The sequence below is a fragment of the Amblyraja radiata genome, chromosome 15 (assembly GCF_010909765.2).
Source record: "Amblyraja radiata isolate CabotCenter1 chromosome 15, sAmbRad1.1.pri, whole genome shotgun sequence".
Taxonomy (NCBI): Eukaryota; Metazoa; Chordata; class Chondrichthyes; order Rajiformes; family Rajidae; genus Amblyraja; species Amblyraja radiata.
In genome coordinates this window covers 3,975,177-3,993,547 of record NC_045970.1, presented here as the reverse complement: position 1 = coordinate 3,993,547, position 18,371 = coordinate 3,975,177, and the positions used below count along the sequence as shown (strand labels likewise).

Below are 18,371 nucleotides of genomic sequence, written 5' to 3'. Positions count from 1 at the left end.
AAGCTAGTTTCACTTTCGAGGTTGAGTTTCTATTCAGCAACAGGAAAAGACTGAGTGAGGAAATCATTTCCTGCAACACCTTCTCAATCGACTCAACAGTAAAAGTGCAGCTAAAGCTGTGAACAGAAATTCAAAGAGCGTTGTATCTAATGAACACCATGAGGTAGAGAACACTGTAATTCCTTCTGTATTAAGTTGATGTGTTAATCATTGTTGGTTTGAAAGTATGTGTAATGCGTTATGTTACATTTGATGCATGTAGTTGGTACTGTATGTTCAGAGATACATCATTAAATGTAGGTTAACGTGTAGAAAGAAAGTTATTTCAAGCTGATGAATTTTCATTATTAGAACAGCATCGTATCTCCTATCTGGCAAAATTGCAGCCAAACTTCAGAAAGCAAATGTTTTTGTTGTTATTCAGACTACTTGCATGTGTCATAGTTTCTCTGTCATTGTAGTTACATATGTGTTCTTTCGACAAAAGGGGGCCTTTTGATCCACCATCTACACTAATCTCCCAATTTTGTTAGCCCTTGCTGTCTCCTCCCAACCCTCAGCCCTCGGGCTCCTCCTTTTTCCCATTCTTCTCCCTGCCCCCCCACCCCCCATCAGTCTGAAGAAGGGTTTAGGCCAGAAAAGTTGCCTATTTCCTTCGCTCCATAGATGCTGCTGCACCCGCTGAGTTTCTCCAGCATTTTCGTGTACCTTCGATTTTCCAGCATCTGCAGTTCCTTCTTAAACACGTCTACACTAATCCTATTTGAAACCAGTTCAATGGATATTTATTGTCACAAATGCAAATAATCAGTACATAGTGAAATTCATTTTGCATACAATGCCGGTGCCATCATGTGTGATGCCATTTCATTGAGTTCACCGTCTGGATTCCCGTGTGCTCGTTCTACCGGAGCGACTCCCGATCCCCTCCGTCGCCCACGACCGGCTCGGCCCGCGAACCGTCGTCCCTCTCATCTCCTCGCCGGACATCTTATGTCCCGGGGGCAACCTCCTGCAGCCTACCTTCGAGGCACTGGAGACATTAACCCGGTTCACCTTCCTACCGGCCCTTGGTCTCCACGCCCAATGTCTCCAGCAACTCCATCCCAGTATTCCACATCCGATGAGCTATCGGGCGGTTCCGCGTCCAAGGAGCCTCCAAGCGAGTCCAGCCGCCCGCTGAATGCGCCCGGTTTCGGCTCTTCTGCCGTCTGATGGACTGTCCAGTGATGGAGCCTCCGGCGGTTCCACGTCTAACGAGTTCTGGGTTGGTTCGGCCGTCCGACGATTCTTCTGTGGCTTGGTGATGCAGTGCTCGACGAGATACATCTTAAACATTGTTCCTGTCTCAACACGCACTCAGGCGCTGGGTTTAGATTTAAACTATCCTCCTCAGTAACTAATTCCTTCTTGAGCTCTCTCTAAGCCTCTTATCTTTCATTCTAAATCTATGCCAGCAGGCAGGTTTGCCACTGCTACACGGGTGGGTTTAAACTAAATAGTGTGGGAGGGGGGCGGAGACAAATGTGAAATGCAAGGATGGAGTCAAAGGGAAAGAGAGTATAGGGAAAGATAAAAAAGACCCCGGAATTAACGGGGCGGAAAGCTCATGAAGGGAAAAGAGAGTATGGCCAAATGAAATAGGAATCGGTGTGAAAGGTGAGGCAGTAATGGATTAAAAGTATTATATATGAATGCGTGAAGTATTAAAAGTAAAGTGGATGAGCTTGAGGCTCAGTTAGAGATTGGTAGATATGACATTGTGGGGATTACAGAGACATGGCTGCAGGAGGATCGGGGCTGGGAAATTAATATTCAGGGTTATACATCCTATAGAAAGAACAGGCAGGTGGGCAGAGGTGGTGGGGTAGCTCTGTTGGTGAGGGGTGAAATTCAGTCCCTTGCGAGGGGTGACATAGGTACTGATGATGTACAGTCACTGTGGATAGAATTGAGGAACTGTAAAGGTAAGATGACACTAATGGGAGTTATCTACAGACCCTCAAACAGTCGCCTGGATATAGGGTGCAAGTAGCAGGAGGTAAAATTGGCATGTAACAAAGGTAATGCCGCTGTGGTTATGGGAGATTTCAATATGCAGGTAGACCAGGAAAATCAGGTTAGTTCTGGACCTCAAGAAAGGGAGTTTGTAGAGGGCCTCCCAGATGGATTCTTAGAGCAGCTTGTTCTGGAGCCTTGGTTGACTGGAAAAGGATCCTAGCAGGAATGTTGGTGGAACAGCAATGGCAGGAATTTCTGGGCATAACCCAGAAGATGCAGCTTCATTTCATTCCAAAGAAGAAGACAGATTCTAAGGGGTGTAAGAGGCAACCGTGGCTGACAAGAGAAGTTAGGGATGGAAAAAAATAATAATAAACGGTGTATAACACAGCATAGAGTACCGGGAAGCCAGAGGATTGGCAAACTTTCAAAGGACAACAGAAGGTAACAAAAAGGGCAATACCGGTTGAAAAGATGAAGTACGAGGTTAAGCTGGCCAAGAATATAAAGAAGGATAGTAAAAGCTTCTTTAGCTATGTTAAGAGATAAAGATAAGTAAAGACAAATATGGGTCCCTTGACGGCAGAAACAGGTGAAATTATTATTGGGGACAAGGAAATGGCAGAAGAGTTGAACAGGTACTTTCGTTCTGTCTTCACTAAGGAAGGCACAAACAATCTCCCAGATGTACTAGAGGTCAAAGGATCTAGGGAGGAACTGAAAGAAATTTGCATTAGGTGAGGAATAATATTGGGTAGACTGATGGGACTGAAGGCTGATAAATCCCCAGGGCCTGATAGTCTGCGTCCCAGGGTCCTCAAGGAGGTGGCTCGAGAAATCGTGGACGCATTGGTGATCATTTTCCAATGTTCTATAGATTTAGGATCAGTTCCTGAGGGTAGCTAATTGAAGGATAGCTAATGTTGTCCCACTTTTCATGAAATGAGCGAGAGAGAAAACAGGGAATTATAGACCAGTTAGCCTGACATCGGTAGTGGGCAAGATGCTGGAGTCAATTATGAAATAAGTGATAACGGCGCAATTGGATAGCAGTAAAATGTCCAAGTCAGCATGGATTTATGAAGGGGAAATCCTGCTTGACAAATCTTCTGCAATTATTTGAGGATGTGACAAGTAAAATGGATGAAGGAGAGCCAGTGGATATAGTGTATCTGGCCTTTCAGAAAGCCTTTGATATGGTCCCACACAAGAGATTAGTGGGCAAAATTAGAGCACATGGTATTGGGGGTAGGGTATTGACATAGATAGAGAATTGGTTGGCAGACAGGAAACAAAGAGTAGGAATAAACGGGTCTCTGTCAGAATGGCAGGCAGTTGCGAGCGGAGTGCAGCAAGACTCGGTGCTGGGGCTGCTACTATTTACAATATATATTAATGATTTAGATGATGGTATTTAAAGTAACACAAGCAAATTTGCAGATGACACAAAGCTGGGTGGCAGTATGAACTGCGGAGAAGATGCTAGGAGGTTGCAGGGTGACTTGGACAGGTTGAGTGAGTGGGCAGATGAATGGCAGATGCAGTACAATGTAGATAAATGTGATCCACTTTGGCGGCAAGAACAAGGAAGCAGATTATTATCTCAATGGTTTCAGATTAGGAAAAAGGGATGTGCAACAAGACCTGGGTGTCTTTGTACACCAGTCACTGAAAGTAAACATGCAGGTTCAGCAGCAGTGAAGTCAACTAATGACATGTTGGCCTTTGTGACAAGAAGATTTGAGTATAGGAGTAAAGAGGTACTTCTGCTGTTGTACAGGGCCCTGGTGAGACCACATCAGGAGTATTGTGTGCAGTTTTGGTCTCATAATTTGAGAAAGGACATCCTTGCTATTGAGGCAGTGTAGCGTAGGTTCACAAGGTTACTCCCCGCGATGGCGGGACTGTCATATGAGGAAAGATTGGAAAGACTGCGCTTGTATTCACTGGAATTTAGAAAGATGAGAGGGGATCTTATAGAAACATCTAAGGACTGGACAAGCTAGATGCAGGAAAAAATGTTCCCATTGTTGGGGGAGTCCAGAACCAGGGGCCACAGTCTAAGAATAAAGGGTAGGCCATTTAGAACTGAGATGTGAAAAAACATTTTCACCCAGAGAGTTGTGAATTTGTGGAATTCTCTGCCACAGGCAGTGGAGGCTGATTCACTGGATAAATTTAAAAGAGAGTATATAGAGCTCTAAGGGCGAACGGAATCAAGGGATATGGGGAGAAGGCAGGCACAGGTTACTGATTGTGGATGATCGGCCATTATCACAATGAATGGCGGTGCTGGCATGGGGCCAAATGGCCTCCTCCTGCACCTATTTTCTATGTTTCTATGTTTATGCCCTCAATCGTTAGATACCTCTGCCGTGGGGAAATCTTTGCTACAACTTATACTCTCTATGCCTTTTATAATTGTGAATACCTCTGTGTGGCCCCGTTCAGTCACCATTGCTCCATGCAAAGTAAACGCAGCCCTTCCAGTCTCTCCTCAGGAATCTTTGTACACAAACAGCAGATGTTCCAGCATTTCTTTCTTTGCAGTATCATATCTCAGTTTAGTTTATTGTCTATTGTACCAAGGTAACGTGAAAACATATCTGGTGATAACACAAATAAAAACTAAAAAGTACTTCCATTTGGGTCTCGGCAAATGTACAAAGTCATTATTTATTCCGATATTGTTGTTTTAAACATTGTATGAGACCATGACTTCCTGCTTTGTTTCAGGTAAGATGCAGGCAGAGAATAGATAGGTGACCAGCAGCATAGGGTTCAGGAATGCCCTGTGGCCTTTCCCCCTTTTGGATACTGTTGAGGGAGATGACCATGCAGTGGGCAGCAGCAGCAGCCAGGTCTGTGGCACCGGCCATGGCTCTGAGACAGTGGGGTCGGGTGAAGGCAGGCAGAGCAGTAGTGAGAGGAGACTCTATAAACGGGGGGGACAGACAGAAGATTCTGTGGCAGCAAATGGGATTCCAGGATGATCTGGTGCCTCCCTGGTGCCAGGGTTCCGGACATTTTGGATCAGCTACAGAATATTCTCAAGAGGGAGGGTGAAGTCAGAAGTCATTGTGCACGTCGACACAAATGATATTGGTTGGAAAAGGGATGAGGTCCTGCAGAATGAATATAGAGAGTTAAGCCCCTGTCCCACTTAGGAAACCTGAACGGAAACCTCTGGAGACGTTGTGCCCCACCCAAGGTTTCCGTGCGATTCCTGGAGGTTCCCGGAGGTTTTTGTCAGTCTCCCTACCTGCTTCCACTACCTGCAACCTCCGGCAACCACCTGCAACCTCCGGGAACCGCACGGAAACCTTTGGTGGGGCGCAAAGTCTCCAGAGGTTTCCGTTCAGGTTTCCTAAGTGGGACAGGGGCATTAGACAAAAGGTTAAGATGCAGGACATTGTGGATTGTAATCTCTGGATTACTAACAGTGGCACATACTTGCTAGTGAGGGTAGCAATAGTACAGATGAATGTTGATGCATGAGAGAGGGATTCAGATTTTTGGGCCATTGGGATTTGTTTTGAGGCAGAGGTGACCTGTAATAGAGGGACATATACTTATACCTGAACTGAAGGGGCACCAACATCCTTGCTGGGAGGTTTGCCAGTTCTACTCGGGAGGATTTAAACTGGAATGGCAGGGAAGTGGGAACCAGAACAGCAGGAAAACAAAGGGAAGGGCTGATGAGAAAGTGAAGATTAGGCATCAGGCCTAATGAGGAATATAAAGTGATAAGGAAAGAACACATGCGGGTGATTAGGAGGGCCAAAAGTGGTCATGAAATGTCATTACGTATATGCTGGGGCAGTTTAAGGTCGAGAAGGAGGTGGTGCTGAGGCTCTTGAAGATCATTAAGGTGGATAGATCCTGGGGCCTGATGAGATCTATGCCAGGTTATAGAGAGAGGCAAGAGAGGATACTGTGGGGGCCTTGACAAGGATCTTTGTTTCTTTAACCACAAGCGACGAGCTGGAGAACTGGGGAGTGGCCAATGTTGTTCCTTTGTTTAAGAAGGAATGTGGACAGAATCCAGGGAACTATAAGCCAGTGAGCCTCACGTCAGTCCAGGGAAACTGTTGGAGAGAAATCTTCAAGATGGGATTTACTCCCAGGTGGAAGAGAATGGGCTAATTAATGATAGCCAACATGGCTTTGTATGCAGCAAGTCGTATTTTACTAACTTGAGCATATTAAAGCTTTATTACAGACACAGGTCCATATAACACATCAAACAGAAAAAAAAAAAAAAAAAGAAGATACAAAAATACATTAAAAAAATTGCATATTAGCCTATAAAATATACAAGCTATTGCACCAATGCAGTCTTAGCCTAGAAGTGAATCTATGGCAGCTTTTCAGAGGGCTGACTAGGGCTTCAATTATATGGTTCTCTGACTTGTCCAGACAACACATAAAACTAAACATCAGCTGTCTTAAGGGTGCCTCACAGGTTGGCACTCTAGTGGACACGAACAATTAACTGGCACTATGCCACCTAGGGACACAAAGCAGCATCCTCATTGCATCATTGTATGCTACCTTGAGCCTTTGCATACTCTTTTTCTTATACTTCGACCACAATTGGGCTGTATACAACTGTGTGATGTAGGTTCTGAACAGGGAACACTTCACAGAATCAGAGCACATATAAAACTTCCTTATAAGCATGTTCGCTTGAAGATAAATTTTACAGCGCTGTCGGCAAAGGTCTTTGTCATCCGTCCAGTCATCGGATATGACATGACCTAAGTATTTAATTTCTTCACACACAGCAAGAGGACTGTCTGACAAGTAAAAGGTCGGAAAAGTTGATTCCCTGTCCTCAGCGCTCCTAACTAACATTATGCGGCTTTTCTTAATGTCATAATCAAGGCCATACTGAGAGCACACCTTCAGCATCTGCTGCATCCCAGCACTAAATGGACAGAGCAGGACCAGGTTGTCTGCATACATAAGATGGTTAACAATAGTGTTGCCCACAAGACAGCCAGTTTTTAACCTATTTAACTGATTTGACAGTTCATCCATATAAACATTAAATAAAATAGGAGACAAAATTCCTCCTTGCCGCACTCCGTTACTAACACAGAATGGAGCAGATACAACATTGTCCCATTTAACCTGAAACGTTTGATGGGCATACCAGAATACTAAGATTCTCACTAATAATTTAGGGGCACCTCTAGCTAGCAATTTTACTTAGCATGTTTCTGTTAGGTGACAGAGATTGATGAAGATAGGGTGGTGGATGTTTTATACCTGTACATGGATTTTAGTAAGTCTTTTGATCACGTCCCTCATGGTAGGCTGATCCAAAAGATTAAGATGCATAGAATGCACAGACATTAGACAATAGACAATAGATGCAGAAGTAGGGCATTTGGCCCTTTGAGCCAGAACTGCCATTCATTGTGATAATGGCTGATCATCCAAAATCAGTACCCCGTCCCTGCCTTCTCCCCATATCCATTAACTCCACTATCTTTAGGAGCTCTATCTAACTCTCTCTTGAAAGCATCCAGAGAATTGGCCTCCATTGAGGCAGAGAATTCCACAGATTCACAACTCTCTGTGTGAAAACGTTTTTCCTCATCTCCGTTCTCCCCTTATTCTTAAACTGTGGCCCCTGGTTCTGGATTTCCCCAACATTGGGAACATGTTTCCTGCCTCTAGCATGTCCAATCCCCTAATAATATTATATGTTTCAATAAGATCTCCTCTCATCCTTCTAAATTCCAGTGTATACAAGCCCAGTCGCTCCATTCTTTCAACATATGACTGTCCCACCATCTCGGGAATTAACCACGTGAACATACGCCGCACTGTCTCAACTGCAAGAATATCCTTCCTCAAATTTGGAGACCTAAACTGCACACAATACTCCAGGTGTGGTCTCACTAGGGGCCTGTACAACTGCAGAAGGACCTCCACTGTGACTAGGTCGTATTGATTCAGAACTGGCTGATTCATAGAAGACAGTGTGGTGTGGTGTGTTGGAAGGAAGATATTCTGGCTGGATGTCTGACCAGTGGACTTCGCAGGGATCTGTGCTGGGAGCCCTATCTAGCTCTCTCTTGAAAGCATCCAGAGAACCTGCTTCCACCGCCCTTTGAGGCAGAGATTCCACAGACTCACCACTCCCTGTGAGAAAAAGTGTTTCCTCGTCCTTGTTCTAAATGGCTTACTCCTTATTCTTAAACTGTGGCCCCTGGTTCTGGACTCCCCCAACATCGGGAACATGTTTCCTGCCTCTAGTGTGTCCAAGGCCTTAACAATCTTATATGTTTCAATGAGATCACCTCTCACCCTTCCGAACTCCAGAGTGTACAAGCCCAGCTGCTTTATTCTCTCAGCATATGACAGTCCTGCCATCCAGGGAAATTAACCTTGTCTGCATCCCAGGGTACTTAAGGAAGTGGATCTAGAAATTGTGGATGCATTGGAGATAATTTTCCAATGTTCTATAGACTCAGGATCAGTTCCTGTGGATTGGAGGGTAACTAATGTTATCCCACTTTTTAAGAAAGGCGGGAGAGAGAAGCCAGAGAATTATAGACCTATTAGCCAGACATCAGTGATGCTGGAGTCAATTATAAAAGATGAGATAGCCGAACATTTGGATAGCAGTAACAGGATCGGTCCGAGTCAGCATGGATTTACGAAGGGGACATCATGCTTGGCTAATCTTCTGGAATTTTTTGAAGATGTAACTAGGAAAACAGGTTGGGGCAGTTGGCAGATGCATGGCAGATGAAGTTTAATGCGGATAAATGTAAGTTTATCCACTTTGGTAGCAAAAACAGGAAGGCAGATTACCATCTAAATGGCGTCAAGTTGGGAAAAGGGGAAGTACAACGGGATCTGGGGGCCTTGTACATCAGTCTATGAAAGTAAGCATGCTGGTAATAATAATAATAATAATAAATTGTATTTAATGGGCGCCTTTCAGACATCTCAAGGACACCTTACATAGAGTAATCGGAATAAAAACAAATAATCGGAATAAAATAAGTAATAAAGACATCACAGAGACACAAATTAAAAACAGAATTCAATCCAAAAACAGAAAATCAAAAACACAATGTGAAGAAGGAGCCGCGGCAGCCAAAGCACGCCAGCGTCCACTCTCTCTTCACGGCAGCCATCTAGGATACAGGAGTACAAAAGTACAGCAGGCAGTGAAGAAAGCAAATGTCATGTTGGCCTTTATAACAAGAGGAATCGAATATAGGAGCAAAGAGGTCCTTGTGCAGTTGTACAGAGCCCTAGTGAGACCACACCTGCAGTATTGTGTGCAGTTTTGGTCCCCTAATGTGAGGAAAGACATTCTTGCTATTGAGGGAGTGCAGCGTAGGTTTACAAGGTTAATTCCCGGGATGGCGGGGCTGTCATATGCTGAGAGAATGGAGCTGCTGGGCTTGTACACTCTGGAGTTTAGAAGGATGAGAGGGTATCTCATTGAAACATATAAGATTGTTAAGGGTTTGGACACGCAGGAAACATGTTCCCGAAGTTGGGTGAGTCCAGAACTAGGGGCCACAGTTTAAGAATAAGGAGTAAGCCATTTAGAACAGAGACGAGGAAACACTTTTTCTCAGAGAGTGTGGTGAGTCTGTGGAATTCTCTGCCTCAGAGGGTGGTGGAGGAAGGTTCGCTGGATGCTTTCAAGAGAGAGCTAGATAGGGTTCTTAAAAATAGCTGAATCAGGGGATATGGGGAGAAGGCAGGAACGGGGTACTGATTGGGGATGATCAGCCATGATCACATTGAATGGCGGTGCTGGCTCGAAGGGCCGAATGGCCTACTCCTGCACCTATTGTCTTCTCCGCACTGGCCATAAGCCTGGGCCGTCATTCCCATAAGTCCAGGCAGAGCTGTAGGTTAACCTGGCGGGACAGGCAGAGTTGAGCTGGGTTTAGCGCTGCTTCTCTGCGCTGGCTGTGGCCTGGGGGCACCGTTCCCGTCTGACTCCCGATGTCTCTGGCCACCCGGGGGGGGGGGGGGGGCACTCGGGTAGGGACGGGGGCACTCGGGTAGGGACGGGGGCACTCGGGTAGGGACGGGGATGGTCCAGTGGCTGTTCGGCAGCGATTGCAGCGCCAGAGACCCGGGATCGATCCTGGCTGTGGATGAGGCGCAGGTCTGTGTCCAGGGCTGCCGAGAGTGTTGTTTGCTTGTGACGTATGGCCTGGGCATGCAATTCAAGCTCTGCTCTCTGATCTTTGCTCCACCAGGACGTCTCCAATCACTGCGCACTATCCTCAGTCCCACCCCCCTCTTCCGCCTCTGACCGACACCTCCCTCCTCCAATCGTCACGCTGAACCATCATAGTCCCCCCCCCCCCCATTGCCTGCTGACAGACGTGTCTCTCGTCCAATCAGCGCCCTCGATCATCAGTCCCACCTCCACTGTCTCGCGCAAAGCAGAGATTTCACGGAGACAAGCGGACGTGTCCCCCCTGGCATCCCAGGGATTTCCGCCCCTGCACCATGAGCTCTCCACTCAGACAGTTGAAACACACTGCATATATCGGGGGCTTCACTACAGCCACTGGTTTATCAGTGTATCTGGTAACTCTGAAGGGACAATGTCAAACCTCTGCAGCATTCAAAGGGAAGCTTTATCTTGCATCAGTAAGTTGTGCCCTTGATGTTACAGCCACCATGCCAGACCATTGGTGGACTATTTGGGGAAAACACCTCCACTTGACTCCTGACCCTAACCCGGGACCATGTATATTGGTGGGAATGCTGCTACTACCTGCAGAGTCAGTGACTGCATCATCAGTGTCATCACTCACAAAGTACATTCCCAACCTCATTACATGAATCAAAATTCGGTATTCCTACTGCGCGTGCCCGGGTCATAGGTCACTAGAGATAAACATTCACGGCAGCTGAGCTGCTGCATGTATACAGACCTGCGTTTCATCCGTAGTCAGGATCGAACCGGGTCTCCGGAGCTGTAAGCACTGTTCAATTGCTACTGGTGTTAACGACACTATTTCTCCACTGGTCCATGCAGAAATCTCAGCAGTGACAATCTAATGAATCACGGTCCGGTCCGCCTCAGCCTGGGTGTATGGGTTCCACTCTCACTCGAGCTGCCCTCCCGGGATATACAGGGTTATTATACAGGGGTGAACCACGCACCACTCTCCTGCATATCCCCAGGAGGCAGATTTGTGAGTGGAGTCTCACTACCGTCCCCGTCCCCACCCGAGTGTCCATCCTTGTCCAGGGGCGGCCAGAGATGTCCAGGTTGACCCTGGACTGACGGGACACCGGCCCGGAGCAGTGGCGGCCCCAAGCTTACAGCCAGCGCGGAGAAGAAGCGCTAACTCCAGTTCAACTCTGCTCCATCTCCTGAGGAACCCGTTCCCCGATGGGCCGGGGACAGTCAGCTGCACCTCTCGCCTTATCCAGTGGCTGTTGGTTAACCCCCTCAGTGCCAGCAACAGCCGAGCACCAGTCATCACCAGGGATACACACAAAATGCTGCAGTAACTCAGCGGGTCAGGCACCATCTCTGGAGAAGGGCCTCAACCCGAAACGTCACCTACTCCTTTACTTCAAAGATGCTGCCTGTCCCGCTGTGTTACTCCTGCACGTTGTGTCTACCTTCAGTGTAAACCAGCATCTGCAGTTCCTTCCTACAGTGTGACACGTGTCCACGGGTAAAGGCGAGGCGGTGGGGAGAGAGATAATAAACAATAGACAATAGGTGCAGGAGTAGGCCATTCGGCCCTTCGAGCCAGCACTGCCATTCAATGTGATCATGGCTGATCATCCCCGATCAGTACCTCGTTCCTGCCTTCTCCCCATATCCCCCGACTCCGCTATCTTTAAGACCCCTATCTAGCTCTCTCATAAAAGTATCCAGAGAACCGGCCTCCACCACCCTCTGAGGCAGGGAATTCCACAGACTCACAACTCTCTGTGTGAAAAAATGTTTCCTCATCTCCGTTCTAAATGGCTTACCCCTTATTCGTAAACCGTGGCCCCTGGTTCTGGACTCCCCCAATATCAGGATTCGGGGGATATGGGGAGAAGGCAGAGTGTCCAAACCCTTAATAATCTTACATGTTTCAATAAGATCCCCTCATCCTTCTAAACTCCAGAGTATACACGCACAGCCACTCCATTCTCTCAGCATATGACAGTCCCGCCACCCCGGGAATTAACCTTGTAAACCTACGCTGCACTCCCTCAATAGCAAGAATGTCCTTCCTCAAATTAGGGGACCAAAACTGAACACAATACTGGAGTTGTGGTCTCACTAGGGCCCTATACAACTGCAGAATTACATCTTTGCTCCTATACTCAACTCCCCTTGTTAAGAATGCTAACATGCCATTTGCTTTCTTCACTGCCTGCTATACCTGTATGTTCTTTGTCGACCAGAAAGCCCCCCATCAGGATGGTCTCAAAGCCCTCCGGTTCTTCCTCGACCAGAAACTGCATCTCCTCCCTCAATAGCAAGAATGTCCTTCCTCATATTACATCTGCTGCTCTAGATGTCAGTTGATTTACATCGGTGAGACCATGCGGAGGCTTGGCGATCGTTTCGCCGAACAGCTCCGCTCGGTCCGCAATAACCAACCTGACCTCCCAGTGGCTCAGCACTTCAACTCCCCCTCCCATTCCGTATCCGACCTCTCTGTCCTGGGTCTCCTGCATGGCCAGAGCGAGCAACACCGGAAATTGGAGGAACAGCACCTCATATTCCGCTTGGGGAGTCTGCATCCTGGGGGCATGAACATTGAATTCTCCCAATTTTGTTAGCCCTTGCTGTCTCCTCCCCTTCTTATCTCTCCCTCAGCCCTCGGGCTCCCCCTCCTTTTTCCTTTCTTCTCCCCTCTTCCAAATCATTAATATATATGGTAAACAGTTGCGGCCCCAACACCGAGCCTTGCGGCACTCCACTCGCCACTGCCTGCCATTCTGAGAGCCGGGTGTAACAGCGAGAAAGACTGGGCAGATGCTAGTGGGAGATAGGGGGAAGAGACTGGACAGGCGGAGCCCCCCCCTCACCCCCCTTCAGTCTGGAGAAGGGTTTCGGCCAGAAACGTAGCATATTTCCTTCGCTCCATAGATGCTGTTGCACCCGCTGAGTTTCTCCAGCATTTTTGTGTACCTGCTTACTTACATTGACTAATGAACAAGGACCCCAGAACCCGTTGTACTTCCCCTTTTCCCAACTTGACACCATTTAGATAATAATCTGCCTTCCTGTTTTTGCTACCAAAGTGGATAACCTCACATGTAACCACATTAAACGGCATCTGCCATGCATCCGCCCACTCCCCCAACCTGTCCAAGTCACCCTGCATCCTCAGAGCATCCTCCTCATAGTTCACACTGCCGCCCAGCTTTTTGTCATCTGCAAATTTGCTAATGTTAATTTGAATCCCTTCATCTAAATCATTGATGTATATTGTAAATCACTGTGGTCCCAGCACTTAGCCTTGCGGTACCCCACTAGTCACTGCCTGCCATTCTGAAAGGGGAGAGACGGGTAGAGAGATGGGGAGAGAGATGGGGAGAGAGATGGGGAGAGAGGAACTTGCAGCTTCACTGCAGATCCCGGACTCCCCGTTTCTACAAAAACTTCCCAGCAATGTCCCCCAGTCCCTCCCTGGACTGGAGGGAGCGACTGGGGGACATTGCCCACTTCTGCAACCAACGTGCAAACTCCGGCACTCCCGGCGGAATGTTAAACTAAACACATCTGTGAGCAAAACACAAACACGCACGTCTTTCACTCCATTCTCTCTTCTCACCGTCTCTCCGCCTGTCCAGTCTCTTCCCCCTATCTCCCACTCGCATCTGCCCTGTCTTTCTCGCTGTTACACCCTGCTCTCAGAATGTCAGGCAGTGGCGAGTGGAGTGTCGCAAGGCTCGGTGTTGGGGCCGCAACTGTTTACCATATATATTAATGATTTGGAAGAGGGAATTAGGAGCAACACTAGCAAGTTTGCGGATGACACAAAGCTGGGTGGCAGTGTGAACTGTGAAGAGGATGTTAGGAGGTTGCAGGGTGACCTGGACAGGTTGAGTGAGTGGGCAGATGCGTGGCAGTTGCAGTATAATATAGATAAATGTGAGGTTATCCACTTTGGCCGCAAAAACAGGGAGGCAGATTATTATCTCAATGGGGTTAGGTTAAGTAAGGGTTAGATTAAGTAAGGGGGAGGTACAGAGAGACCTGGGTGTCCTTGTACACCAGTCACTGAAAGTTGGCGTGCAGGTACAGCAGGCAGTGAAGAAAGCTAATGGAATGTTGGCCTTCATAACAAGAGGATTTCAGTATTGGACTAAAGAGGTTCTTCTGCAGTTGTATAGGGCTCTGGTAAGATCACATCTGTAGTATTGTGTACAATTTTGGTTTCCTAATTTGAGGAAGGACATCCTCGTGATTGAGGCAGTGCAGCATAGATTGATCCCTGGGATGGCGGGACTGTCATACGCGGAAAGATTGAAAAGACTAGGCTTGTATTCACTGGACTTTAGAAGGGTGAAAGGGGATCTTATAGAATCATATAAAATCATAAAAGGACTGGACAAGCTAGATGCAGGAAAAATGTTCCCAATGTTCGGCGAGTTCAGAATCAGGGACCACACTTAGAATAAAGGGGAGGCCATTTAAGACTGAGCTGAGAAAAACTTTTTCGCCCAGAGAGTTGTGAATTTGTGGAATTCCCTGCCACAGAGGGCAGTGGAGTCCAAATCACTGGGTGGATTTAAGAGAGAGTTAGATAGAGCTCTAGGAGCTAGTTGAATCAAGGGATATGGGGAGAAGGCAGTCACGGGTTATTGATTGGGGACGATCAGCCATGATCACAATGAATGGCGGTGCTGGCTCGAAGGGCTGAATGGCCTCCTCCTGCACATATTTTCTATGTTTTTATGTTTCTCCCGCTACCTGGCACCCCCGTTCGATTTTTTTTCCTCAAATAACCATTGACAGATTCCCATGATTCCTTGCATTTTTTGGAATACCAAACTCGCTTATTCTTGACATTGTGTTACTCATCCGAAATTATACCGCCCATCTGATCTGCTGTTACAACCTAAATATGTAATGCTTTTTTGAAGCCTTAGCAATAGAAACTGCATGAAAAGACAGACCTGCCTCAGCTGCTGTGAGATGGACTTTGATGAGTTTTATTCTCTTACAGCAGCACACCAAGGACTTTGCTGAAAGAGAAGCTCGATCAGCTTCAATGTCACTTCACGTGGGGCCCACAGAAGGAGACCATTGACCTTGATGATATGGTGTACAGATTACAAGATTCAATCAATATCGCTGTCAAATATCAAGCCGCATCCTACAACCAACTCGCTTTTGTAAACTGCCTGCAAGGCAACAGTGAGGAAGCCATTCAAAACTTAAAGGAGGCTGAAAAGATTCTGAGGGAGAACCACAAAGATGCATTTGAAAGAAACAGCATCATCACCTATGGAAACTATGCCTGGGTGCATTACCACATGGGACAACTGGCCAAGGCCCAGTCCTACCTCGACAAGCTGGAGATGATCTGTAAACCGCTCACTGATGGTCCTCGCTATACAGCAATGATACCTGAAGTGTATGGGGAGAAGGGATGGTCATTGTTGAGTTATGCTGCTCCATACTATGAGGAGGCAAAGAAATGTTTTGAGAAAGCTCTGGAGAAAGATCCTGACAATACAGAGTGGAACATGGGCAAAGCAACTGTTTTGTCCCGTCTGGAAGCATTTTCTGGAACCCAAGAGAATCATGAACGGAATCAGTCAGTGAAGTATCTGCGGCGTGTACTGGAGCTAGATCCAGATGATTCAATGGCCATGGTGCTGCTGGCTCTGAAACTAAGAGAGTTCAAGCAAAAAGAGGATGCATATAAATTAATTGAACAAGCGTTGCAGAAAACCCCTGATTTTCCTTATGTGCTTCGTTATGCAGCAAAATTTTACAGAAAAGAAGGAGTTTTAGAGAAATCTGTCCAGCTGCTGAAGAAAGGATTAGAAATAACTCCAAATTCTGCCTTTTTGCATGACCAAATTGCAATGTGTTACAGAACCAAACTACTTGAACTGATCGACAATCGTCATAGCAAAAACCCTCGCAATCCTGAATTTAAACAAAAAACACAGTTGTTCAGTCAATGCAAGTATCATTTTGGAAAGGCATTTAAACACCGTCCAAGGACATCAATTAAATCACAACTGGATTTCGCAGACATTTGTGTAAAAAATGGAGAGAATTCTAATGCAAAGGAGATTTACAGTGAACTGCTGAAATTAGAAGACATTCGTCCAGAAAACTTACAGGTAATATGTTTCAGGGCTGGGTGCTTTGAACAATACCAGAGAAGATCTGAATCCAATTCGATGAGCCTATTCAAGAAAGGACTGAAGGTTGAATATGACTCAAAAGAACGGAAAAAGTGCTATGAAAAATTGGAGAAGTGGGCAGATGGGAAATTGTGCAAGGATCAATGTGACAGCACGGCCCTTGGTGTCAAAGGGTTACTGCATCAGATGGATGGAGACAAGTCGAAAGCTATTGAATACTTTCAGAAGGCCTTGGAGATTGATCACAATAATGAAGAATATCTGAGTGCTCTTTGTGAATTACGCCTTTCCATTGAGGAACATTAGGGGCAGTACAGTGGAGAAGCGGTAGAGCTGCTGCCTATCTGTGGAGTTTGCACATTTCCCTGTGATTGCATGGATTTTCTCCGGTTGCTCCGATTTCCTCCCACATTCCAAAGATTGGCAGGTTTGTAGGTAATTGGCTTCTGTAAATTGTCTCTATTGGGTAGGATGCAAAACTGGGTTAACGTGGAATTTGTTTACGGTGATTGATGGTCCGTGTGGGTCAAAGGGCCTGTTTCCATGCATGGTCTCTGAACTAAACAAACCTAAACCAAGCATATTGATTCTTCAAAGATACATTCCTTATATTGTCCAAGGACAATGCGGTTTCAGTTCATGCATTCTGCCAACACTGTCATCAATGTGGCTCTTACTCATGAAAATGTGATTTTCAAAGCATAATTTGTAATAATCTTTGGCAATCCTCATACTTCATTGAAGAAACAGATATAACTAGAAACAAAGGAGGGATTGGGGGAGTTAAGTTAAATGGAACCAACTCAGAAAAACTCCTTATACCTCATAAGGAGTCTTCACCACCATCTCGACTTAAGCTGCCACTTTCAGTAAGCTATGAACTTGGACTCCCAAGATCCCTCTGCACATCAATGCTGTAAGGGTTTTGCCATTATCTGTATACTCCTCTTATCATCCTTCCAAAGTTCAGCACCTCACACTTGATCGGATTCAATTCCACCTGCCATTTCTCCGCCCGTTTCTGGAATTGATCTATACCCGCTCTTTCTTCTGACGGCCCTTTGCTCTGTCTGCAACTCCTCCAATGCTGGTGTTGTCGGTATATGTGTGTGTATGCATGTGTGTGTGTGTATATGTATGTATATGTAGACACAAAATGCTGGAGTAACTCAGCAGTTCAGGCAGCATCTCTGGAGGAAAGGAATAGGTGGCGTTTCGTATTGAGACCCTTACACACAAACACAGGGGTCCCTGCGGAACTGTACCGCTCACAGATCTCTAGCCTGAAAATCTTCCTTTCACCACAACCCTCTGTCTTCTACGAATAAGCCAGTTCTGCATTCATACAACCGAATCAATTCCGGTGGCGCCATGGATAAGTAAGAGGCGCTCCTTTTAGCTCCGCTCCGAAAAACACGTTAAAACCCGTTAAAATACCTGAAAAGAAAAACGGACCGAATGAAAAACACCTGGATGCCCGACGTCGCATGAGTGACGTCATCAGAAAACGACGCATAACACATACCCGACTGGATACCGGTATTTTAAATGAGTAAACGGTTTCTGCCTTCTCAACCCCAGACCAGACAAAGAACCCGACTGCAGGCTCTGCAAGACAAAGAAACTTCTGGAGAATCTTCTGGAGAATCTGAGGAAGAAGGACTTATTTCTACCATGGAAAAGAAAATACAAGAACAAGAACAAACTTTAAGACGGGCTATGGCAAAAGACTTTGGAGAAATTCTGACTGAAAAGCTTGGAAAGCTAGAAACAAAACTTGATTGTGGGAATAAAGAAATTTGTGGAAAAATTGACATTCTACAAGTTTGCATTGAAGAGGTAAACACCGTTTTGAAAGGAGAAATTAAACGGGTCGAGGAAGATATTAGCAAAAAGTTGGAGCCTTCTCCACACTTCAAAAAAACAAAACGACGCTATCAGAGAACTCGAAGTTACCACTACGGACATCTCTGACACAATGCAAAGACTGAAGATAGATCTAGATCATGTTTCTGGGC

General features: G+C 46.3%; 1 protein-coding gene across 2 annotated transcripts; it reads left to right on the top strand.

The window, feature by feature from the left end:
- Positions 1-25: 25 nt before the first annotated feature.
- Positions 26-18,120, top strand: ifit5 (interferon induced protein with tetratricopeptide repeats 5). 2 transcript variants are annotated; one of them, XM_033033546.1, is made up of 2 exons: positions 26-163; positions 15,198-18,120. In XM_033033546.1, the coding sequence occupies exons 1-2, from the start codon at positions 150-152 to the stop codon at positions 16,657-16,659; spliced, it is 1,476 nt and encodes a 491-aa protein (XP_032889437.1). In that variant the 5' UTR covers positions 26-149; the 3' UTR covers positions 16,660-18,120. The 2 variants fall into 2 exon arrangements, with proteins under 2 accessions (XP_032889437.1, XP_032889438.1); XM_033033547.1 differs by having other exon boundaries at positions 49-163; positions 15,201-18,120.
- Positions 18,121-18,371: the final 251 nt, after the last annotated feature.